Raw genomic sequence first — 27,497 nt, forward strand, 5'->3', positions numbered from 1 at the left:
CTGGAGTACCCAGAACAAGTAGGAACTTTAAACAATGCTCCCTAGGAAATGACTGCAAATAAGCCACTTTAAACAGGAGACTTTCCTTCTTGACAAATGCAATTATTATCTGGCAGGCTTGAAAGTTAATGCCTCATTTATTGAGTTCTCAAAGGTTAACTGTACTTTAAGTACAGTTATCCTTTAATCTTCCCAGCAGCATCCCCTTATAGACTCACCTGTCCTCGTTTCCGACAGGTATTCTGTACATGGCAATTATAGGGTTAATATAATTTCCCTGTTCTTAAATATCCAAGGTGTTGGGTTGTTTTGCACAACAGTGCCAGGATAGCTGAAAGGAGCTTTATTAACTCTCTGTAGCCATTTAAAATCTATTTCACCCATCACAGTTATTTAGTCCCTTGATATGCATTTTGCTGATATACCAAATTCACAGACACGTCCCAATAATTTCTGCAGATTCCTTTATCCTTCTCTGGAGTCCTTCTTGGTCCTGGCGCCTCCATCTTCTGGCTACGTCACCAGATCCCGTACTGTGTAGGCGCAAGATCGGGAGACATAGCCTGCTTTAAATAGGGAAAAAAAGAGTGCCAATCTCACTGCGCATGTGTAAGATCAGCATTTTTTCCCCATGTAGGAAAAAGCCCCTTCGGGCTGTAAAATCTGGCATGTGCAAAAAGAGCAGCCAGAAGCCTCCGAAGATGCATGATGTAGGTATTCCAGGAGGTTCCGCGCTCCAATTCCGTCTTTACCACTGCATTGATGAAGACAGAAGGGGAGGGGCTTAACCTACTTTTTAGAAAAGGGGTTTTAAGCCAAAAAAAAAAAAATAAGATAATTTTTACCCCACATAAAAACTGTCTAACCTTTTATGAAAACTAAAAAGTTGGGTGATAGGTCCACTTTAATTTTGCTTATCCTCAATCATCTACCTGCTGTTCTATGTAAAGGCCCCAAAGCTTTAAATCAAGAAATTCAACATTATAACCAAAAAGCATTTCCAATTTCCAGTAATAGTAGCCACTTCTCCAGAAATGCATCCTTTAATTTTTGAAGCCTTTAATTCAAGTGGAAGAACAGTTAAGAAAAGCATCTGTACACTCAAGCCGTTCAATGAGATGATTAGTTTTAGGTGACAGCTTCTCATTAATTGAGACCTGATTAAAAATACATTCCTAAGGTAATTCGATTTTGTTATTTGTATCTCTCATGTCCCGAAATGACCTGAACGGAGTAGAACGCAACTACGGCCACTCATATCCATCCAATTTACAAATGATGCTGTAGGTTCAGGATTGTAAACCCCTTCAAATGAATTGGTTATCGTGCTTTTGTCCTTAAAAAATGGTCCAATATTCCCACAGGGGATGGACTATAATGATTAGACCGTCAATAGGTTTCTAAAGTCCCTGCAAAATGTATTAGAGACGATCTTATGGATCTTATTTTCCATGATAGCCTAATATTTATATATGCTAATATTTACCATATATATATATATATATGTTATATATTTAATTCTACTAAGCTACTTATAGTATATACTTTAGAATATTAACACATAGAACATTGCAAACCATTTTGTACATCACTTTGCATAATTGGTGTAATGACCACAAGCTACCTGAATTAAATGGGTTAAATCCCGGTCCTGTTTCCAAGCAACAGAGAACAAATAAAGCCTTGGATAGCAATTTATTACTCACAAAGGTTAATGTTAAAGGTTCTGTCCAGGAAAATAATATATTGTAGGAAGGTCAGCACATGACCACACAGGTAAACAATTTTCCGCTGTGTGACGAGAGCCTGCAGGGAACCAGGGAAAGACCGTGGCATTCAAACAATACAATCGCTTACAACGGAAAGCAGAGTCAATCGGGTACACAGATGAGGATTAGGCTACCTTACAGTAAAAAGAAAGACTATAAAATGTGACTAAATCAAAGTTTAAAGCCTAATTCTGGATCAAAGGTCTCCCCCACCAAAGTCACCCCCCATACGTTGAGGTTTCATTTGTTCCTTGCCTCAACATACATTGCAATAACTAACTGCTAATCCCTACTTTGTGACATGAATATATTCTACTTTTAATTTGTTTTATTATTTTTTGGCATTATTTTTTTACAACCAGCCACTAATTTTTTTTTTCAATGTTTTTTATTGAAGCACAACATAAACGATACAATTTTTTTAAAAAGAAGCAACAAGGAAGAGTAATGGGAGTGACAGTGATAAAAAGTGGTACTGTTTGACAAATTTCCAAAAATGTTCAATTTTTTTTTAAAAAAAGTAAAGCCCCTTCTGTATTTAAATAAATAAATACATCCCAGGAGGTTTCTGGGTCCCATGCCTGAGATCAGGCATGCACAAAAAGGAGCTTCTCTTTAATGGGGAAAAAAACGCTGATCCCATGCATGCTTTTTATCCGTCATTAAACACAGGCTACTTCACTCAATCTTGCAACTGCGCAGTGCGAGATTGGGTCACCCAGGCAGAAGGTGGAAGAAAGGCAAAAATTATGTCTTTCTTCCTGGGGAAGAAAAGCTGATTTTTATTGTGTGGGACCCGATTCAGAAAACACTTTAATTTTTTGGTGTAGTCAATAGGAATGATAGAGGACTCCCAGTGACATGTAATGGTGACACGTGCTGCTAACAGGGTGGAGATGGGTTCAGTATGGTAAACAGACAACGAACCCTGGGACATTTATGCCACCATGCATGTAAAACTGTTTTTGAATTTAATGATGAAATAAACTTCTAATTCTTCCTGTCTTATCTAAAAGGCCTTCTGATTGGGGCCATTGAGGTTGCTTAACCAGAATAAGGCTACATACACAAGTCAGATAATTCTCGTCCGATAATCACTTCAGGGCTGGTATTGGACAAGAATCTACCATGTGTAAAGTGCTCGTCCTACGTCGTTCATTGATGCGTCCGGGCAGATCCTTGAATGACGGACAACTGCAATACAAGTGAAGGGGAAAGAACGCAGCAGGGTGCTGCTCATGGGTCCACCCCTTACCCTCTCCATAGAGCAGAACGGCGCTGTATGTACAGTGGTCGTTCATGCATCTTTCAGTTTTTTGTCGTTGGAAAGGATTGTGAATGATCCTTTCCAATGACAAAAGTTTTACTTTGCTGCATACCTCATGAAGTGCTTGCTACTTACTCCTTCCAAACAACTAAGAAATTTATCTGAGAGCTTTGTTTCGGCCTTGTAAAGACATCTCTTGCTATCTCTAACGCAATAAAGGCATTTCATAATTTTTATGGAGTCAGAGATGTACTGAATGACTACATAACCCATGGTTGTTTGAGCCTGCTCCAACCAGACTTCAATAATTTGTTCTGTAGTAATTCAATATCAGCTACATAATGTAAAGGTTTTTATGCATCCCGAGGATGTTTCAGCAGCTGAGATTAAGACTTTACTGTTCAAGTATATGTTAAGGCAATATTTTACATTTTCATATCACACCAATGAATCATCGTGCCATCCAATGGATTTTAGTAACTACACTTGCTGAGACATATTCATATTGACCTAGCTTAGTAACACGCAAGAAAAAAAAAATCTATATTCTTGTTCTACAGTTCAAACAAAGAGAATTTCCTGCTGTGTAAAAATAATCTAGCAAGCAGTCAGTAAATCAGCCTAAACCCAGGAAAAGCTGTGCCACTGCAGTGAAATTTATACAAGATCCAGACACATTAGGTGATTTTGGGTCATAGGTACTGCTGGAGGATGATATATTTAAGAATTTTTTGTGCCAAAGTAATTACTGGAAATGGTAGTATAACCTGCTTAATTTAATGTTCAATCGTTCACGTCTACATTTTAATCTTTTATTGACTTATGAACAGTGTGAGGTCTTAATGTATGTCCCAAAGTATGTTTAAGTTTAGGCGTTTCCACTGCATACAAAGACATTGTAGAATATTATGTACTTTCAACCTTGCAGTAACAGTTTAAGGAAGATGTTTTTATGTTTTAGAATGACTGTGTACTTGTTCACAAAGCCAGCTCCATAAAGACACAGGGCCTGATTTAGTAAAGCTCTGCAAGATTGAAAAAGATCAGTTCCTATTATTTGGCTAATGTTTTGAATCCTTGACCAAATCTAATCCAAACTTGCTGGACCACAAATGTTCACCCTTAATATTTTATCTACTCCAGTCTTCAAAAGCTTTGATAAATCAGGCCCATGGGGTGATGAGTTTGGTGTGGAGAAATCTGGGTTTTCTGCACAGTGCCCTTACCTCAACCCTACTAAATACCTTTAGGGTGAATTGAAATGCTGATTGTAGGCCAGGTCTTCTCATCGAACATCACTACCTTCAGAAGTGTTGGCTAAATACGTACAAATTCCCACAGACACAATCTTAAAGAAAGTCTTACTGTATGAGTGAATGCTGTTATACTTGCAATGGGGGGGGGGGGGGGTCCATTTTATTGTCTCTAGTTTTCGAATTGAATGACCAACACTTTCATATAGATGTGATCAGTGTTTCTCAATCAGGGTTCTGTGGAATACTAAGATTTATTTCTAGGGGTGTTTAGGGATTTCTGTTAGGGGTTCCTTGAGCAATGAGCAGTGTGTTCCTCCCAGGTATGGGTAAGTTACACCAATGATCTTTTTGGCTATCTGTAAAGTTGACATTCTTCCCAATAGCCAGCAATGTAAGAGACATTCTTCCCAATGACCACTATGCCAATATACTGTGAGCTGTGGGTATAGTAATTATAGCAGGGGTTCCTAGAAAACCTAAAATTTATTTGAAGGGTCCCCCTATGTTAAAAGGGTTACAAAATGTTGGTGGTGATGGCCGATGTAATGTTGCAGTTCAGTTTCAAACTGTTGTTCTAATTTCCCTACAATCAGTTGGAGTTCTAATAGTTTTGGACTAACTGGTTGCTGAACTAACCAAAATGATCTTGTTCTATGTATATACAAAAGCAGGCCCACAAGAATGCTACCTGGGCTTACAGCCCAACACTCTCACCTTCCAATATCTTCTTTCCAGGTTAAATGGAGCCCAATGTCATTTACCCACTTCTAGTGAGCCCAGGGCATAACATGCCCACTTCTTGCCCCAGACTCATGAAATTCTGCAGAGAGCAGCGCTATGTAATACTGCAAAATCTGCCCACTTCCAAAAGAAAAAAAGGGTAAAGAAGACACGTGGAAAAAAGTATGTATATTGCATTTTTAGTGTAGGGGAGAATAGGGGAGAATATCCTGAATCCAGAGTTGTGCTTCAGGTTTAAAAATGTTCTCCTTTAGCTCTATGGCTACCTGTAAATATCCTATAACCTTTTTTCATATACTGCATTGCGGTAGCATTCTAATTTTTCTTTTCACAAACTTTAGCTAGTAATACATCAAATCCCATCATGCATCAGGTGTCAAAATGCCAAGCAAAAACATGGCCACTTAATTATAGGCAAGCTGTGAAACCACTTACCAATCTTCCTAGGGCACCATTATTAGCTAAGTATAAAGTTGCATGCAATGGCAAAATATGTGTGTATATTTTGTTTTTTTGGACAGAAGAAAAATGTCTGCTAAATTTGCTAAAATTACTTCTTCCTTTTGAACCTGGCAATTTTTACTGGTTGTGGGTCATGTAAAGATGCAACTAATAAAACCAAATTTTTGGAAAATGTAACTCCAGTGAGCATGCACGGGACTAACGTCATCAGTGGGTGCCTAACTACAAAAGAGAGGCTATAAAGGTGCTGGACCTGGAAAAAAAGGTGGAAAGAAGATCAATCACTCTCTACAAATGGCCCTGAGCAGGAAACTTTGCCACAATTTAGAAGCTTCTCTGCATGCTGAATATAATCAAATTCAGAAAATGCGTATTTAAAGATTGGGAGATGCTGAAAGCATTCATCTTGTCTGAACTTTTTACAATATAAATAGAAAAAAGTTCAGGGCCTCCTGATACTGGTGCTGCCCATCTGTCTCCTGTAGGAGATCAAACAGACCCAGAATTTATGGTAGTTGATATTTTCAAATGTTTTCAATAGATCAGATGTATCTATCAAACCTCGATGAAGCAGAGTCTGCGAAACATGTAGAAATTGGGACTGGATATATTTTGTTTGTATATGTGTACAAGATAATAGATGTCTCTTTTTAATGTTTGAATAAATACATTTTCACAATTTAAAGGATGCGATTTATTAGAAAAGGGCCTTTAAAGTCGAGTTGGATATATTCAAATATTACGGTATGGAAAAGGCAAAGCAATGGTGATTGCAAAGCTGCAGGTTTAGAGACTAGTAGTTACATAAAAAAACTAGTAGTTACCAAAAAACACAAAAATTAACCCTTTTTTGCTTGTTATCAACAGGTTGTCATTAAGACTTCTCAAACAAAACAAAATGCTTTCAATGGCATATTTAGGAGACTAAAAGGGAGCAAAACAGAGATGTTTATTGTTGAAGTTTACATATCTTTAACTTAACATGAATACAATATTTCCTTTGACTTTCAGTGTTTTTGAACTCCATCAAAAACTGTCCAAATTGTACAAAAATATATACGAATAAAAGACATAAAAATAGCAAAGCAAAGTCAAGCAATATTAGGCTATATTTTAATCAAAGAGAAAGCTAAAAGTAACAAAAAAATTGCTTTCCAGGCTGGAGAAAAGATAAAGAATCTGAATGTGAACATATGGTGTATCAGAGCACATCAAGCTGCATAGATGCCACAAAAGCTGATGTATGTACTAAACAGCAATTAGGGGCCTGATGAGTGAATCAAACTGCACAGTCACCGCTCTGAAACATCTTATTTTAGGTTATATGAGAGATGAAATTAATCTCTATTATAATTTTTTTTTAACTGTCAGTTAGAATATGTTAATTTTTAGATAAGTGATCTGATACCACCGTACAGACTTTGTAAATGGAAAAATAAAAGTAGGTCACGTTTGCCTGTCCTCAGCTGCATGAGATGCGGCTTCGCCTAGTAATGATGGATTGTATTACCAAGAAATGCTAATTCAGTCATTTGAACCATATACAGTGCTTAGAATTTCAAGTGTTTTTAATCAGAGCACAAAAATGTGGCGCTGAAACAAACAGGCAAAACGGCCCACCTGGCCTGATCTTTATTTCGGAATGGTTGCGTTGTACCAGACCATTCTGATGGAAAAAAATATTTTGATGCTGGCCATCTGGTGTCCTGGGAACACCAATATATGGCAAATATTCCCAACTCCCCCTAAATTTATCCAGTAAAACAGACAGCACCGTTCATTGTCACAGTTTTTGTAGAAACATTTTGGCATATTGTGGGTTAAACAACCCAGGGGACTGTTTCTTGCATCTCGGGTTTGATAGGGATATCCCATTCTTTTCCTTCCACCAGTTCATACCACTTCTGCATGTCATTTTGTGTACCGATTGCTCTGACTCTCTACCTATATCCCCTGAGGAAGCCTTCTGGCGAAACGCGTTGGGTTGAGAAAACTGAGCCTCCTTTCTACACTTGACAACTGATTGTCTAGTAAGCAAGGCATTTCCTACCAATAGCAGTTCAGGGATGCCTTAGACTGAATGTCTTTTATATCACTTCTTTTTGTTTTTGTAATTGATCCCTGTTGTGATTTGCACTTTGGATGTTAAATAAATGAATATATTTGAATATCTCTTTTTGCCAAGTAAACCCCAGTCTTTTCTCATTATTTCTTCGTTTTGACTTATTATGGGGTTGGTAGATCTATTACTGACAAGATAGTTAGAGTCACTCCCCCCACACTGTATTGTTAATCTCTAGAATTAATATTTGCTGCAGACACCTTCTATGTGCCTAGTTCAGAATTATCATTCTTCCCTGGAACCTGATGGGGGACTATAAGAAAAAATAGGATCTGCATTTCTCCTTGGCAGCATTGGTACATTGGCCCCCACTGGCCCCAAGGTGATCTCCCTTACGGTAATACTGTAATATTTTAACAATGTAATAACTAATTAATGGAATGGAGGTGCTTAGCTATGAGGAGAGATTAGCTGAACTGAATCTATTCTCCCTTAAGAAGAGACATATAAGGGGGGATATGATCACCCTGTATAAATATATAAATGGTCCATATAGAGAACTCTCTTCCCAAATATTCACTTTGAGATCATTACAAAGAATAAGAGGGCGCTCTTTGCGTCTGGAGGAAAAGAAGTTTCAGCTTTGGATAAGGAAGGGATTGTTCACTGTAAGGTCTGTGAAAATGTGGAATCGGCTCCCTCAGGAAATCGTTTCAGCAAATACTATAGATTGATTTAAGAAAAAGCTGGATGATTTCTAGAAGCACAGAATATAACTGGGGATTAAGTCTTTAAAGTAAAGATAATAGAGACTGTTTATCCAAGGAACATCCAATTGCCTCATGGGATCAGGAAGGAATTTTTTTCCCCGTGTTGAAGCAAATTGTACCAGGGTTTTTTTATTTTGCCTTCCTCTGGACTAACTATGTCTTTTAGGGTTTTATATCTGGGATATGTTTATTCCCCCAGCGGTTAAACTTAATGTCTTTTTCAACGTAACCTACTATGTAATTTAGAAATTAAACTGTGATTAGCTCAGATGAGAATTAAGGGAAATATTGTCACCAAGGCAGCAGTGTTCTCCCCAGCCCCTTTATGTTGGGCATACCACGCAGCACTTTTTAGTAACTACCCGGCTGTTTTTGGGTGGTAAATGAAAAGTTGGGTCACAATACAGGGGCTGTCACCCGTCTACAGATTCTTCCTACCCAGATTGAAGAAAATTTCTGGGGAGAGTACTGGACAGGAACATGAAACCCCAACAAAATATTCCCTACATTTGTTAACCCTGTAGTACTTTTAGAATTATTTCATTGTTTCCTGTCCCTGTGACACCCTGTTAATGGGTAAATATATTAAAAGATTGAGGACACAGAGAGAAATAGAATCCAGACTGGGGTTCTAAACCTTTCCTGCACTATCCAAAATGTAAAGAGTTTTAAAAGTTAATAATTATGTGTAATTTTAATATATTAGTAACCTAATATACCTTACAATGTGACTGTGTAGCTCTGACACAGTCCATTGCCTTCCGAGTTTTGGCTGCTGGTGAGGTGAATCTTTAATAATTTTTCTAGAATTCCAATTAAAATGTGGACTCCAGGCACAAAGCCTTCATGCAAAGCCACAAAGCTGAATGCATATAAATTAACATTGAGTGAACCAAAAGTCATTGCAACCCCAGATGTTACTTTTTAGTGTGGTAACAAGTGTGGTGTTGTACATAGCCTAAGCAAAAAACAAAGCTGTGGGAGGGACTTTACAGCTCCTCCCACTACAGCCTACCTGTAGAAAACTACAGGAGGGGGCGGGGACTAGACCAGTCACCCTCAACATGGAGAAAGAGTAGAAGTGACTGGTCTTGATTACAGGAAGCTCCTGCACATAAGTAAAGCTTAACCATGGATTACTGCACAGATCTGGATAAATACACAAAGCATGCCCGGTAAGAATGCACATGTATCTTCATCCTGGAGTTCAGCTTTAAGAGCAAAAATGCTAAATCTACAATCTCACGCAATTTTCTAAAATGCAACAAACTCCTGCATAATGTTTGTTTAGTCTCTAACAGGTACCATAAGTAATCACTGAAATACGTAGGTTAATCAGTACTCAATTACCAACCACAAACTGCATAATTGGCTTCACTCGATGAGTATGTAGATTAATTCATCACAATTTAATACATTTTGCTTTTCCGATCTCCAGGGACAGTAATCCCGCCTTTTGCAGATGAGTAGGGTTGATGAGCTATTTACCAAGCTATTTAAAATGTGTGATGGGCGGATTCATTCATAGCTAGCAAAGCTGTCGTCTGCCCCTAGTGGCCAGTATTTAGAAATGCAGTTTTAAAAAGTCAAATCCAGCTTGGTAGATCAATGAAAAAAAAATAATTGGCCAGAACGGGCTTCAAAAAAAAAAAAAAAAAAAAAATACTCTGGATGCAATAATTGCCTCTTTGATACTGGTCTTACCAGCTTACTTATCCAGCTTTGGGTTGGATCTACCACATGCTATGACCCAAGAATGTCAAGGGCCCTTTATTAGCCCTGAACCTATAGAGGAATGCTGCAAAAACTGCCACTTCTCAGAATTCAGGATCCATCCAATGCCGGAGAAAAATAAATGGGTCAACAAGAACACCATTAGGCAGGACAGTTATGTCCAGCCAAACCTTTTTTTGTTGTACCTGCCAAACCTTTTTTTGATAGATTGGGGAATGAAGTATAATACCACTAAAGTTTTCTGTTATCAGACATTAGAGACACAAAATGAGGGGAACCCAACAAAAGTAACCCTTCTAAAGCAACAAAAATATGCTTCTTGCTTGGCAGCACCTTTGTTAGGAGCAACGCAGTAAGGGTAATACTCTTTAATGAAGCCCAAGATAGCAACAAAAATCTAAAAACTTTAGGGTCTGACATATATTGCAATAAATATTGCATATAACTATTTTGTATTTTTACAAGCACCCAGCAGGCAGAGTTTTTTCCACGTTACTGCAAGGTTCCATTCACAATAATGTGCTGTGTTGTCCAGCAATGTGTGTTTCATTAGGGCAGCCTATTCAAATAAATGAATTCTCCTTACCCATTTATTAATATTACGTGGAACGGCACACTACAAATCAGACCTGTGGTATCTATGAGATGCGCAGCACACATTGTGCTGTACTACAAGTGTAGTGAGAAGGTGCATTGGGAAGCCATTCAGAAATACAGGTACTGCATTGCACAAATGTGTAGAATGTGCAAGACTATGGCAAGCCAGATGGATCCATCCATCATAGCAAAACCCTAAAACTTTAAAATCTTATAATTAAGTCCACACAATTTTGGTATTAATTGGCCATAGCAGCTCTTCATTACCAACACAGACATGTCGGCTACGAAAGATCAAAGGTCCAAAATATTTGCAAATGGCAAATCTTCTCTGATATGCTCGCAGGCTCAACACACCACCTTGGGGAGGTCATTCCAACTTGACCAACAACAAAAAGGGGAGATGGGGTCATATCACAGATGGACCCGCCATCAATGTTTTGTTTTTTTACCAAAACCAAACCAAACTTACAAAAAAAGAATACATTTAGGGGGAGGTAGAGTAGGTGGGGGAAGCTTAACTAATGCCTCATTTTAACTCTGTTCCCACCCCTAGTGCTATGGCATATTCACACTTTCAAATATATTTTTCCCCATTCTTGTCCCTGTTCTACCCACTTGTGTTCTGGATTTTATTTGCTCTTTGCTTCTAGCCTATTGTTGCCATCCTTCAGTGCAGTGCAGTGCAGTGAAAATGTGAGTAGGTCCCAATAGCAGACATCTTTTGGAGCCAAAGATTAAACTTTAAAATGGAGAAAAGCTTTACTTTATTCATCTTTTCTTCCAGTGCCCACACTCGACTTTCTTCTGAAACGCATGTACCATCAACCTCTTCAGAGAACGACCAGCAAGCAAGAAAAAAAGGCCAAAGTTTCCTCTGCAATGTGGTTAAAAAAAAAAAAGACTGAAATTGTATTAAGAGAGGGGAATGAAAACATAAGACAGAAGCGGGGGAGTCTTCATGTAATGTACTAAAGTCTGTTTTATGTTTGCTTGATGGAATTGTCTCAGTATGGGGGCATTAAAATCAACAGAGGCTTGTCACTTTTTCACGTCACCTGTTGAGAGAGCCTCTGCCGCATTAATATCTATCAAGTAAATCGTTGTGGCAAACAAATAAAGCGAGGGAAAAGCGCAGATAACTCCGCCGTCAGGAATTAGAAATACAGCTTACCAAAGTGACTGATGACTTTTCATTACGGCATTTTACCATTTAATTCTCATTGTTTTAAATGAAATTCCCAAAATAGGCTGGTTTATACCTGCGTAATGTGATTTTCAGCCAATTTTCACTGAATATTTGGCGAGGAGACAGGGAGAGGACGCAGAAGGGATAATTACTTTTTTGTGTTAAGAAGGATGTTGAAATCTGTCCAAAGACAAAGCAAATAATCCAGCTCGTTGCTGAAGCTTTGTCTCTTGTGTCCGTGGACTATGTGGAGGATGCCAATCTCCGTGTATGTAACTTGATCCTGTAACATTCTGTTGTGCAAAAGCCTTAAAATAAACCTAGGAGGGCAGGCATATTGCTGGCGTTAAAAGGTTCAAGCTTTGCAGTTTTAAAGCTAAACCGGCATTTCCAACCTTAAGACTTGGTCATCTGGAGCAAGCATGTTAATCTCAATACCAAAAATGTATTCAATGGCCATTTACTGGTCCTTGGATGTGGTTGGTGGCTGCATTTTTTTCAGGTTATTTTTCCTTTATATTTACGGCAATCATGGCAACTAGACTAAATTTTCTAGGGTGAGGAAGCTCAATTACTATATTCAATCTATTGAAGGGCAGTGTTGTTTGGGATGTGTTTGGACTACAGAATACACCACTGCCTGGTCATCTCTATACCATAAGTATACGTGAACTTGGCAGGGCTGATAACACTGCTTGAGTTCTGAGGACAGCATAGAAATTCTCATTCCTCATTGGATTTCGGTCAGGTTCGGTGTTCTCCCCATCCCCTTTCAGCTAGGTGCACTACCCAACACTTTTCAGTAACAACCCAGATGTTTTTGGGTGGTTACTGAAAAGTTGGGTCACGATAGGCTGCCACCAACCTACAGCTTCTTCCCACCTAGCTTGAAAAAAACTTTTGGAAGGTAACAATGATGTTATACTGATATTTCCCATATTTGCAGAGTCCTTAGCCAAAACATGGGAATGGTGCCTATATTTAAGATAGGAACTTTATTTTCTTCTTTTTATGCCCATACATATTTTTTAAATTTAAAAACCTGCATCCCAGTGGGAATCAACATTCATCACTAAAGTTTTGATACAGCATTAAAACGAATCAATCACAGCAACCCAACCTAATGTGCTTTGCTAGAGCAGCCTGCTGTTTACAGAGCTGAATACATCAAATGTATATGATATACACAGCTGAATACGCCAGAGCAGTGACTGTCACCCTCTACACTTATCTACTTGGGGCGCTACAGGGTTCCACCTAAAATGAATGTTTTTAAAACTATTTGTTTGACAACCCACAATGCTTTCCACCTTCTTTTAAATACATAAATAATTAGAGCAGCGACTCCTCCTGTCTCAGTCTGTAGTCCCGGCATGCACATCAACACAATACTTCCTCTGAAGTTGTCATTGCCAATTCTCATCATTTAACTGTGCGGAAGCTGACAAATGATGGCAGAACACCACAGTGCAAATACCTAATGGCAGATGTAGTCAAAAGTGGGCCCTGTATAGGACTGACATGGGCCTTCCTCATTGAACTGAATTGGGGAGCTGAGGGCCCCTTTGTGGCTGAGGAGGGTATGGGGCCATCATGCAGAAGCACACTGTGTACCTTCCCATTACTCCCCTTGCCAATTCATTCTGTGTACTGTGCTTCAGTGTGGTGTGGAAAAGAAAAATATGCATGTATTGTATGTCAAATGGCCTGTTAAAGACAATTTAATAAAAAATGTGCTGCCTTAACAAAATAGCACTTAAAGCAACACAAATATATGCAATGTAACACCCAACAATATACCGGATAAGTCTAAATGGCCCTTGGTGTTTGAAAAGTACTAATCCTCAAACCTCAAATACAGCCAATGTTTAGTGAAGGAAGGGTTGAGTTGGGTATGCATTGCACTCTGTGTCCTTGTTGGAATTTTACTCTCAACTACTGCAAAGTTACTAGGACAAAAAGTGTGGAAAACATCGACAAATAGTAGAACAGAGAAAAGTAATGTAATTGCATTTTTGTAGCTTTCCTTTGACAAGATGTCACCCCGATCGGAGGTATAGAGAAAACAAAAGTTTCAAAAGTCCCAACCTTGTGATAGACATTTTTATTCTTCCAAAATCAAAACAAAATATAGTTTTTGTTGGAATCAAACTGTAAAGTAGGAGAAGTACAGTGCCAAGGTAAAATACCCTTCACAAAGCTGTGTAAAAAAGTGTATACACTGAAGTTTTGCATCAAAGATATTACCGCAATGCCTTTAATTTTGAGCAATAATTCAATTATTGGTCTATTTTATAGCTCACATAATGACCTCAGCTTTGGTTTTGTACATTGTTGATGTTTCTTAATAAATGTATAGATAAAAGACAACCTGGGAAATGTAATTATTGCCCCATGATGGAACTTACCACATCACTATGTCATATTTGATTTCCGACATAGGCAAATGTCCAATGAACACAGCAACACAACATACAGTATTCCAAATGAGATATGGTGGTGAAATGATCAGCTTTGTAAAAGTAGCCTAATGTTATCTTGACCTATTAAGCCATTATGGGCTTTTGAACTATCTACCATGGTTCAAATATCAAAGGAGTAACATGGGTAGCAAAACAGGTGATATTTGCTTTTTTTATTCTGTATAGATCTGTAATAAATCAGTACAAAATAATATGCAATTGTATACATAGGGGATGCTCTGTTTATGTGAGCATTCTGTAGAAAAACAGTGGGAACTTTGCAATTTCCTTTCCTTACAAGTTCCCATTCCAGTATCACCTGTTGCCTTTTTGTGTCCAAGGGGGTGATTTGAAAAATGTTGAAATTTAGGTAAATTATCACCTTACAATTACCTTAGGTTAGTGAATGTGGCAAAAATTCACTTTGCGAAGACTACCCAAACATGTACAAGGAAATTGAAAAAGAAAAAATGATATTCGGATGGTTGAAGGCAGCAGAGTTTAATCACATTACCCAAATGAAATAATTCTCTTTGCTATTTGAACAACCTGTATTCCAAATAATAAATCAACCTCAAGTCACCCAAGATTACGACAGAAAATTTTGCAAAGTTGAAGATCCCCATATCCAAATGGATAACTCAAGATCTTGTTGACCTAATAGGAGACAATACTGATCATAACAGTAAAAAATACATTTTCAAAAGTGCAATTTCACCTCCATTCATTCCAGTGTTAATATTTGTAAGGAAAAATGTGTGGGTTAGGCATTAAAGGATCATTTCACCAAAATTGATATCTTGTTGGTGGACAGAATCCCTCACAAGCATCTTTTACAGTAAATAGCCATGTATGTGGACACCTGACTATCACACCTGTATCTGCTTGTTGGACATCCAATTCCAAAATCATGGGTATTAATTTGAATTTGGGCCTTCAACCTCTTTTGAGAAGATTTTCTACAAGGTTTTTCTGTGTTTTTGAAAATGTGGGTCAAATTAGCCAAAAGCATTTTCGAGGTCAAGTATTGGTGTTGAATAGGAAGACCTGGCTAAGAATCCCATTTAATTCTTTCTAAGAGGGTTCAATAGGGCTGAGGGTCAGAGCTTTGTGCAACCCACTAGAGTTTCATTACAACAACCCCACCAAACAATGGAGCTGGCTTTGTGCACTGTAATTTTGGAAGTGTCCACATACTTTCAGCCAGGTAGTATAAATCTTCAGGACTTCACTGGTAAGATTTCCTTCCAATGGGCTTTCTACATCATCTTTATGGGAATTAGGCAAAAGGCCAAAAATTTTCATTCATATGGAGAAATCATCAAAAGAGGTAAGACTCTATGAAGGAGGCAAAATTTCCCAACACTACATTTTACAGTCAATGTTTTAGCCCTTCATGGTCCACCTGTGGCTGACATATCAAGTTTGGGTAAAATTTGAACTGACCCTTTTATGCTATGAGAGGGTGACGTGATGGATGGCACATGACATGACAAAGCAGAGAGAAAGTACCCAAACATACTTGAGTGTATGTGGACACTGACCTGAGCTGGTGACAGGACTAGTGGTGGAAGGCTCAATTATTTCTACAGTAGGTGAAGAGGAGAGAAAAACAAAACAAGAGGTTGGGTATTAATCACACACCGTATGGAAGACAAACATAAAATGAGACAAGCAACATGCATGCAACAAACAGGTGCTTTATAGGGAAAAACACAATTCATGACTAGTTATACCTGGACATAAGGCACGGGTGACAAATTTATGTCAAATGTACCACAATGTCTGCAAAGTCCAGCCTAAAGGCTTAAGGTATTTGTTATCCCATTTATTTAGACTTATATTTCAAAGGAAAATATAATGTCTGGTGAACGGTTTTAATGGTTAGCTCTCCTCCAAAGAGCCAAAAAATATCTTCTCAACATTTTTCTTTGGCGAATCAGGGTATTACTTCTCTGTAGTTCTCTCTTACCCCCTAAAATATGACCAGTAATTGGAATATTCTTACAGAAGCATCTGCTGGGAGTTCAGGTATTTTGACTTACCTCCAGAACTTTATCACTAAGTAGTCCTTTCCCTGAACAATACAAGGGCATGTTCTAAGGAAAGCAGCAGAACTGGTAAACAAATTCCTGTACACATATGAATAGGGACAAGGGAAGAATGGTAATATTGTAGTCTTGGCTCCAGTGCATCAGAGGCATCGAGGATGATTTACTACAGGAATATTTAACTTAGCACAGTGAATATGATAAAAATTTACAAAAAATGCCTGATCACAAAAAAAAAAAAAAACCTTGGATGTGATTGGAGGGTTAAAGTCAGCTGAGCTTCTCAATACCTAAGCTAAGTGTAATATCCTTTTCAAGGGGATAATTTACTTTGCAAAGTGAAAAGCCCAACTGCATTATGCAAATCAATCCAACTGTCTTGTTAGCCCAAACAGGACCTTAAGAGCTCAATGGATTTGTAGCAGGTCAGTGGGTACTTTTCTTTGCTTGGAGCAATTAAACATGGCGGCAATGTGAATATACTAAAGAGATGTACAAAATAAGTTTCTTTATTCATGTTTTTTTGGCCAGAAATAACCCTTGTAGAACATCCTCCTCCCTCCGCCCAGGATAGGCAACGTTCTCCATTATGTGTTTCATTGTTATAATGAATATTGGCATCGCCTTTATGTAAGCTTTCCCTTTAGGACTGCATGAATTACTTACCATTTGACAAGTCTAAATATCTTCTCAGTAAAAGTACATTATGGTTTACATTTAAATTCATCAAGTTGTTTTTCTGAAACACAAAACCTATCCGAGGCTAGAGAGTTGTTAATATTCCTGCGCAGCGCCAGCCGTCGTGCCAGCTCCTCCGTGTTTGATCCGCTAAATCTGCATTGCTGCTTGACCCATTTTACCTAATTGTAACAGGAGGTATTTTTCTCGTACAGTAAATTGGGCTCTAGGAAGCTGAGGAGAACAGAAGAACCCAAGCTGAACAGCCTGACAGCGTTTCCACTTGAAGCTCTGGAAAAAGACAGACGCGTGTACACCGAGCCTGGGATGCCTGCCAAAACAAAGGCGAGCGAATAATCCGCCATAAAGTCAGGTGGAAGCTGTGTAGAGCGAGAGGCTGAAAGGATTCCTTGAGTGAGTGTCACAGTTACTTACTTTGCAGCAAAACTTTTTTGCCTGGCAACTTATTGAAGAAGAGCTGGGAAAGACTTACATATTGTCTGAACGGAGGGGCTGCAAAGGCTCACAGCGGGAAAAGTATAAATATATCTTACAGTCTTCTGTGACACCATACCACTGTCTAATTGGCAAATACCCTTGGTATTATTTGAGAATATTTGTTTCAAAGTCGCATTACAAATGGAGTCAGCAGGGCCCTAGATCACAAATAGCATAGAAAGCCGCATTGGGAAAAAATATCCAGTGTCAATTTAAAGCTTTTTCTGCAAAATATTTGCATTTCTTTCTATCATTAGTCAGATCCGGGCAGTGCAGGTGTATACCTTGACTGTCCTCCCTCCACCCTCAACCTGCAGAATGGACAAGGAAATAACAGCAGCTGATTAAGGTGTATGGGGTTGAAGTACTAAAACAATTTACTTTGCAAACTGAATATTCCCCAGCAAGGGTTACTTCACTTAGCTTAGCGGGTGAGGTGAAGTTCCACTGATTCTAACCATGCAAATATATTCAAGCAAACATTTTGTTGTTTTACAATTCCTAGCACAGGATATTCTTTGCAAAGTGAATTTTCCCTACATTGAATAAGCTAAAGGAAATCACACTTGCAAAGGGATAATTCACAAGTGAACAGTCTATGTTAAGTGAACAGTCTAAATTCCTTTAGTAAATCAACCCATAGTATCTGTCTGCTCCCTCTTCCAAGCAGCACAAATTTTACATTATAGAAACAAATGTACTTTGTTGATCTAATAAACACAGACTAGAATTGAAGAGGAGGGGGAATGTGGTGGTGAAGTTTTCATATATTATCAGGGAAGGCCTATATTAAAGTAAACCTATTTCTTTGCATTTTAGCGGAATTTATGTTAATAAGCCTTGGTTTTGACAAAACTACATTTTTTTTCTGTGCAATAGGAATACAAATGCAGCGTATAGTATATATAGTAAATAAGTACTGTGTATATTCCATAGAGTATAAACCAAGTTTTCTTTTAACTTGAAAATGCCATTAGAGACACAGGCCCTGATCTATGAAAGCTCTCCAAGGCTGGAGAGAATACACTTTCATCAGTGAAACCGGGTGATCCAGCAAACCTGGAATGGATCTGGTTCAGGATTCAAAAAGTTTGCTAGCAAATTATTTTTGAAAATCCATGCCATGTTTTCTGGATCACCCAGCTTCACTTGAAGTGTATTCTCTCCGGCCGTGGAGCTTTCATAAATCAGGCCCATAATCTTGGTTGATACTTGGGTCACATCACTAGATGACAGTTTGCCTCATATAAGGTGTTTAACAAACTCTGTCAAACGCTGTCTGAAACATTATGTTTGTAATACTTTACAGGAAGGCATGGCACCATCTACTGGTGGCCAACAACAATGCACAAAAGGTTATTTAGGGGCAAGTCTTCCATCATCATCATCAACTCAAAAGTACAAAATACTTAAATCTGTAAATAGGGGAAAAAATAAAAAGACCGAGCCTATGCGATTTCTTTTTTTGACTTTTATATAGGTGTTTTAAAAACTAGGACTCTATGGATCCTTTATATTTGGATTGGTTTATATTTGAGCATATACAGTATATCTAAATCCAAAACATATTGTTTCTGATAGGATATAGAATGGTTAAAAAAACATTTTTTGTCATTTGTGACTCACAGGGGATAATTATCTTTCCTTCATAGCTCAGGGGCACAAAAGTAAGTAAAAAGTAATTCCTCCAAATTAGGGGAAATTACTTTTTAGACAGCTGTCACCAAAACAAGTGTCCCTAATTAAGATTTCTCCTATTCTGTCTATTTCAATATGATTTTGTTTTTTCTATCAAAGTGATAATGGTTGCCAGGACAAACAGAGACCTAAAGAGCATCTGATTTGGCCCCCAAACCTCCAAATCCTATCATATATCAAAGTCTACAGAGCAGTCAAATAAGGTAACATGTCCTGTCTTAAAATTATTTGCTAAGTCCCAGGAAATGTGAGAGGGTCACAGTACACACTGTTCAGTATGATCCCAATTAGTTTTGCCTTCTCTATTTTAATAATTGGAAATTTAATTTCTTTTCCATCCATTACATACAGGTAATTTGATTGAAGGTAGATCTTTGTACGTGAGCTTCATTGTTCAGCAATTTCACTTAAAAAAAAGGAAGAAAACACATGCTGAGTTCCAAAATCAAAGTTCCCAAATTTAATTTAACAGTTTGAAGAGTATCCCCCATAGCGAAGAACAAGATCATCATTCTGCGCAGCTAAATTCTCCAGAGGAACTTGACTCGCTCAACGTTTGTTGGAAGCCGGTGGTGGAATTACAGTAATTAGTAGCTTAAACTATTAATAAGCCAGACTGCCAAGTTGCAGGAGAAGAAAATTTGCATTTTCAAAAAGCAAATTAGACTCGGCAAGGCAAGACAAATACACAATAGCATTTTCACCCTTCTGATTAGTGTCATTTTACTGGGCCCATGAAAGTCAGCGTTTCAATTGTTAGCTTATCAGTCATGACGTGACATCTGGAAAGACGACATTCTAAAAGCGTCTGGTTATTTTGTGGGATTGGCTTTAAGAGGATCTCTTATAGTGAATCTACAGATCAAAATGAAGCCACAATAATACTGATATTACTCAGCATGGTAAAGACAAATCTTCACTTTTTGTAAATTTGTCTTCAATTTTCCTCCCACCTTAGCACAATACTTACACTGACCCCCATTTTGTTTCGTGTGAAACACCATCTACCGTTGGATGGTCTTTGTAGAAAGAAGTCTTGGCTATAATGGGAAATCATATATTTGTGTTATCATAGTGGGTGAGGGAAAACTTCCTATGGGGACATTGGTTCTAGTGGCACTTGTCTGATAGGAGTTTCAACCAATAAATATTAAATAAATAGATAAAAATAAAGGTTAAAAAAAAAGTTAATTCAAGTTAAGCTTTCCTGTGCACCAAACTCCATACAGATATGGTTCGTATGGAGAAACTTGGGAGGCACAAATGCAAGGCAAATCTTCTCATCCAACATCAGTATCTGACCTCACAAATGAGCTTTTGGTGGCACAAATGCTCAAAGACACGTTCCTAATTTCTATGGAAAACCATCCCAATATAGTGAAGACTATTATAGCAGTGTAATGAATATGGGCAGCTTCATTTGAAATTGTAATTAAAATCAACATTTCCTCTATGTTTCTAAATATTTACCACTAGGATTCTAGGAACAACATATATACATAGTATATATATATATATATATATATATACTCTATCATTGCGCATTCAAAGACTGGGAGGAAAATGTTTCACAATTACTCAAATAAGAAGATAAGCTTCTAATTGCTGAGTAAAAAAAACAGTAATAGTCTGCATGACAGATTAACTGATTGTAAGCAAAAAATGCTCCTGTTCTTACATGTACATCTTTCTGTGAGCAACAGGTAACCTAACCATGCCTAATGGCTGCAACCAATATTACTGTGAAAAAAGAACAACTGTATATTTCACATAGAAGATTTTATTTAGGAACAAATGCAGGTAGGATAACTATATGGGAAACAAAGGGATCTGTTTATAAAGTTTCATCTAAGATTTGCCCATTTTTACCCAAACTTCCAACAAGTTTTCACAATGGACTGATTCGATTTTACAATGTATTAATCAGGAGGAAAATTGATTCAGACATTTTTCCAGTAAATTCAATGAGAAAAATATGTCAATTTTGGGTAAAAGATTAGTGAATCCTGGCTGGCCAAATAATTAAAATACAGGTTCTTGGTACAAAAAAGTGGGACAGTTGAAAAGGAAAGTGGAACTCCGGGATATGTTTCTGAATGAGGACCACTTAAAGCAGAACTAAAGCTGCACTTTAAAAATGTAAAGTGATCAGGCAGGAATTTTTTTCCAGAAAGAGTCAGGCAATGTCCTATCTGCAATAAGCATTCTTACATGCTTGATTGTGAGCATGAGCTGTCAAAATCCATGCCCGGCACATCCCAGCTTACCCTGCAGTCACTGGGACTGAATAAACATCATCCCAGTGCAGCCAACTAAGATGGCCAAAGACCGAAAAAGGAAGAAAGAAAAAGATGGCGATGATCTGGGATGGAATGGGGCAGGAACTGAACCTGTGCTGCTCACCTATGCCCGTCTCATTACAGGGTATTGCCATCTTCTTCTCTTCTTCTTCCTGCTTACAATCTTTGACCATTTTGATTGTCCATGTCAGGATGAAGTAACTCATTCATTCACTCCATGTGCAAGATTAGCTAAAATTGCCAGATTGACATCACCTGTCCATTTCTGCATTACCCACTTGCCTGGTCATGCATTTTTCAAAGTTCCACTTTAAGAGCTAAGGAATATTATCTTTTTTTAATCTTTTCAAATGGGTTTGATCTGGTTATGTTGGTATGTGTACTCTTCCTAAACACAATTTTAATGACTCAGGAAACATAAAATATTCCAACAATGCAAAAAAAAATGTTTGTTGACTCTGAGCACAAGCCTACAAAAAACGACAGATCTTTTTTAATAAAAATAGCTGTCATGCTGAAGCCTGGGCTTTTAAATAAAACTTGCATTCTTGCCTTTTCTTTCCTCTTTACTCTCTGTTTTTGTTTGTTGAACTTCAATAAAATCAGCACAAGAAAGGAACATAACCTAAGATGTTCCTTTTAGCGCTCCCAGCCAGGCATCAATGCACACAACTTCCTGTTCCAAATAATTTGAATTCACAACCACACTACCTAAAAGGCTTCTGACACCCCTTGATGTAAACGGCACAAATATATACTTATGTACAAAGCCTTTTTTTTATTACTATTTTTTTACTAAGCTGCACGTTGTGTCACTAGAAATTAGGCCATGCTGATTATTTATATAAAGAAAAGGAAAAAGCGGCTGCCTAACAGGACGGAGAATAATGATCCGGTATTAATAATATATTTTTTTACTGTCGCTAATTTATTTAAATTATTTGCTTGGACACAATAAATGCAATAAAATCTGTAAACTTTTTTTAAATGTATTTGCATCTTTGATTTGCCAGCTTATTCATTTTTTTTTCTATGTCATGACCTTTCGTGTCTGCCTTGTGTGCTGTAACGAGCCTTTCGGAATAAGCGATGTGCCAATCAATACCAAGGTCACCGACGCTGAGCTAGGCGTTAAAGAGTACACAATTAAACTTAGAAACACCATAAATACGTTGAGCGTAATTAACACCTCCTTTGTCACAGAATGGTACAATGGATGGTGTCAGCGGTGCAAGAATCCATTAATTTAAATAATTGTTTGTCTGAGTTAAAATTATTTTATCACGCTACATTCAGGGAATTTGTTTTAGATAATTGCACTGAAGTTTATTTACAAGGTTGCAAAGTAGCTTTGTTTCAGCATGTTTGGAGAGGCATTTCACTTTGCTTCCTATGTTTTGAAGCTTTTTGTACAATAAATTTTATTTAAACCATGAATGAAAATGTAAAATATTGCAACGTACCAGTCATTGGATGCAGTGGCTTCATTTGTTTTCTTTAGGGCAAGTTCAGATCTGCCTTGGCATTGAACGATCCCGCGTGGCTCCCGGTGACTGGGATTTGGGTCAATCTCACTGCAGCGCTGGTTCCTAAAGACCAGCGTCTGCACGTTTGACACCAGGTGGCATGGAGCACTACTGGTACTCGTCACTGATGCCCCCATTTATTTTCTATGGGGCTGCGGCAGGGAGAAGCTACTTGTAGTGTCTTCCCCAAGGCAGTGATTCAATGTCCAGTATGAACATGGTCAAATTCAGTATTTTTTCCTTCATCTTTAGCCAGTAACACATTTCCTGGAGTAAGGTGACAACCCACTTACAGTACATCCTCCATATAGGAGCAGTAGTGTCACCCCAGCACAGGAAGTGTGTAAGAATGCCTCCCCATAACATTTTTTCTGAATAGCCCTCAACTGTCTCTCTTTTGAATCCAGCTTCCTCTGTAACCTTTTGCTGCTCCTGTGTTTTGGTTTGATGTTTTATTTAATTTTATTTAACCAGTTCTTTTGGTAACGTGGTGTATGTTTTGTCTACATGATCATTTTTGCATTGAAATGCTCAACTAAAACCATTTTTGTCATTTTGGGTAGAGTGGTCAAAAACTAAATGTTTCTTTTTTTTCTGACCTGTTGAATAGATTATTCTTCATCTCCTGTTCCAAAAAAAACAGGAAGTAAGAGCACATCTCTATAAAGTGGCAGGAATTCCTCATTTACAAAGTTGATACTGAAACAGGCATTCCTATTGGAAAATTTTCCCTTACTTCTGGTGGGGATGATTGTGAAATGTTGAATTTTCTCCCACTTTCTGCCTTTCTGTGATAATAGTCACCAGGAGCAATAGAAAGGGTGAATGTTTCTAGCAGGGGCACAGAAAGAATGTGGTTTGATCCCATATTGAGTCTGAGTTGAACTTCTGCTGTTCATTATTATACTTGGGAAATTTGAATGGACAAACTTTTTTCCCTAACTGCTTTTAGGCTATTTCTTTCTCGAAGGATGTTTCTCCGAGGATACATGTGCTCTCTTCTGAGTGAATGTTCTTGGGTTCCATTGAATGTTCTTAGGATCATTTCTCATAGAATCAAATATTAATAAGTAATTTCTCTTCTCAGTTATTGTTCTTAAAACTATTTTACCCTGGAATCAAAGTACATTCAGTGCTAAAAGAAAATAGCTTATGAATATGCAAACTCTAAAGGTGGAAGATTCATTTCCCATAGACCTTATTGAAGTTGACTTGAATACTGGTCTGGTGAACTTTGAACCCTTCCGGGGTACATTCGGTCATTGCTAGTTCTAATTAAATTTATCACTGCTCCAAATGGCTACTTTTTTGCTCCCCTCAATGCATACCTCTTAGAAGATCAATGTAAATGGCAGTCAGTAGGTAGGAGTGTTGGAGAAAGAAAAAGAAATAGATTTATTGTATTCAGTATATTTTTTAGCAATTCGATACAATTGAAATTACCCAACAAATAAATGTGTTAGTAATGTAATAAAATATTGTATGTGGGGGAGAGAGGGGTATAGATTTTAGTGCACTGGCAGTCAGGTTGCCTTTAATTCAAGGCAAATCAAGTGAATCAGCATAAATCACATTTTCCATTCTCCAACTGTCCACTAACAACTGAAATGAAGTCATCAAGGGTTCAGCCTGTTTTGGTTTCTACTTTCTAAAAAAGTCATGTGTAGATACAAGGTGCTCAGTATGCAGGAGTTGCATTAAATAAAATGTTGCTTTGCTTGGCTTGCTTCGTATATGGCATGTTTATCTAATAATACACCAGGGGGTGCTTGGTTGCACATTACAACAGTGAACATTTGCTGCTAAATTATTAATAATAATATTAAAATGTATTCATATAGCGCCAACATATTACAGAGCGCTGTACAATAAATAGGGGTTGCAAGTGACAGACAGATCCAACCAATGACATCTTCCCTGTGCACATATGTTCTTGCACATGCTTTTTTACCTCTCCACTAAAGCACATCTAAAGGAACGCCCAATTTACCTTCTTCATATGCAGAGAATCTCACATCTACCGCCAATTTCTTCCACTTATCTAAAACAAAAAACAGAAGCTCAAAAATGGGATTTGAAAAGTTCCGCGAGTGAACAGTTGCAAGCCAAGAAAACTCCAATGATGAAAAGCAAGGGCATTTGTTTTCCTCAAGTGGCTACTGATGTTTAACATATTCCATGGCATTACAAGGCGAGCACTCATATATGCTAAATACATGCACGGGAAGAAATGAACGCCACGCCACTAATAAAGAGAGACAGGTGGCTGCAAACAGCTTATGCAAATCGAAAGAAGATTTCACAGCCTGGAAGTTTTTTTTTTTTTGCAGATAAGTTGCAAAATCAGCAGAATTTTGTTTTAATGGGTTGGCAACTTTAGAAGAAGAAAAGGACATTAAAAGGGTCAATCCAAGGGCATCATAAAGGTCAAGGGAGGGGGTCTCAATCAGCGGCATCTTGTATCCTTAAAACTGGCAGTTTACAAGGTAAAAAGAGAATGCCTGGCAAACAGATATAATTATTTACATTGATTGTTTTATAGCCAAAAGCCAAGAAAATGCTCAAACAAACAGAAAATTTTAAGTAAGTCTGCTTTTGTTTTTTTTTTTTTTTAACAGTAAGTCGGGTTAAACATAAGTCACGGAGCCAAATGGATAAAAGCCGTGCTTCGAGTGATCTTCAATGATAAGGAAAAAAGCAATTTAATTTAATAGATATATATATAAGAAATACACTTCCAATGATGCTATTTGATGGCTCTTTTTGCTGGTTGACCAGACATTAGATGCTCAGCGTTTTTCATACATGAAAAGAACTCCACATGACAGTAATGTAATGAAAAGTCAATTTATAAGGTATTGTGCTGACAGGCCAATGCATCATTAACTTGGACTCCAGATGTTTCTGGGTTCCATCTGACCTGTCTTTGACCTCCTTCTGAGCTGTTTCCTGCTGGTTTTATTTCTTATTGATTTGACTAGATAAAAGCAGGTTGTAGATAATGCTTACGTATATATATATATATATATATATATATAAATAATTTTTTCCACTGTACTCAGACTGGGAGGAGAGGGAGGGGACTCTCCAGGATCCCTTGGACTGCATGCAAATGTACTGCCAAGGAAGACGCTAACTGGCTAAATGAGATGAGTGACATAAGGATGGGTTGAGGTCAGTGTTCAATCAGGCTTGGGGAGGGGAGGAGACCAAACATTAGAGCCTAGCTGCAGCAGGGAAAAGTCAGGTCACCAGCCTGGCTGCACTTTGATACAGAGCTGTGTAAATTCCATAAGTGGATAAAGAGAAATGCAAATGTTTATGCATTGCACAGGAGTCCAGGATGGACACCCAAGGGCCATTCCTGTGAAAAGTGCATCAGTATGCCCACTCATAGGGGGTCTATTTTTCCTCCTAAGGGGTTTAATCACCTCTGGGTAATGCTTCAGTGAATGTCAGATTCCCTGCTTTATAAAAATACCCCATAGTCCTCCTCAGGGGCTCATCTCACAAAACAGGAGCACAAGCTATGGACAGCTGATCATTACAAGAAATGATCCAAACAAGGATCTCCATAGCAGAAGGTTGTTCTAATGGGAGCTGCAGAATTCAAATGTCTGAAAACAATTCTAGTATTCAGTAATAGTGATTAGGTTTATATCTTCTTTATTATAATTCTACTTGACATTCTTTTTAAAGATGAATCAAGACCAATTATAATAAGGAGCCCGTTGGCAATAGCAGAATGCCCGCTGTATTATCAATTGAGTGTTTTTTGCTATTTTTTGACAATCGTTAATGGTGACTTTAATTTGCTAAAGGTTTTATTACTCTGATCTGCTGAACTGGCTCCGTCCCATTAAAATATTGATTTTTGTGGTGTTCTGTATTAAAAAGTCAATTTACAAAGATATCATGCAGGTCGTCGCTGCTTAAAACAATGCTAATGGAGGTAAAGGGAAACTCTGAGCAAACAACTAAATACATGATTGATATGTACATAGGATTACCTGTTTTTATTACACATTTATTTTTATTACAAATGATTTGCAGTGGCTCAAGTTGGAAGGTTTTTTTTTCTTACATTTGAAACACACGTTAGCTGCAGGTTAGCAGATTGCCATTGACATATTATTCTTGCAGTGGGTCCTCCTCTTCACTGCAAGGGTTTATTGCTTGTTTTATCTAGAAGTCATTCCCCATTCCTGGTGCAACTGGCGCTTTCCTTCTTTTCATTGGAATGATCCCCTGCAACCTCTTCATAAGCCTTGCTGTGCCATTGGTTTGACCATGGATGCCAATGCTCGTCAATACAAGTCTATTAGCTCTGCATTGTATGGTCTCACATCCTTTGTGTGTGAAATTCCCCCACCTACTAGATTGTAAGCTCTTCGGGGCAGGGTCCTCTCCTCCTGTATCACTGTCTGTATTAGTCTG

The 27,497-nt window shown here is 37.9% G+C and overlaps 1 protein-coding gene across 2 annotated transcripts in view; it reads right to left on the reverse strand.

The window, feature by feature from the left end:
* Positions 1 to 27,497, reverse strand: part of NEGR1 (neuronal growth regulator 1) — a 343,626-nt gene that overhangs the window by 40,530 nt on the left and 275,599 nt on the right. Inside the window, exon 7 of one of the 2 annotated variants that reach the window (XM_072419472.1) lies at positions 15,854 to 15,895. The exons of the other annotated variant lie outside the window; for it this stretch is intronic. Within the exon in view, the coding sequence (XP_072275573.1) occupies positions 15,854 to 15,895 (42 nt within the window). The remainder of the gene's footprint in view (positions 1 to 15,853; positions 15,896 to 27,497) is intronic. 2 annotated transcript variants of the gene reach the window in all.

This window comes from Pyxicephalus adspersus, chromosome 8 (assembly GCF_032062135.1).
Source record: "Pyxicephalus adspersus chromosome 8, UCB_Pads_2.0, whole genome shotgun sequence".
Classification (NCBI taxonomy): Eukaryota; Metazoa; Chordata; class Amphibia; order Anura; family Pyxicephalidae; genus Pyxicephalus; species Pyxicephalus adspersus.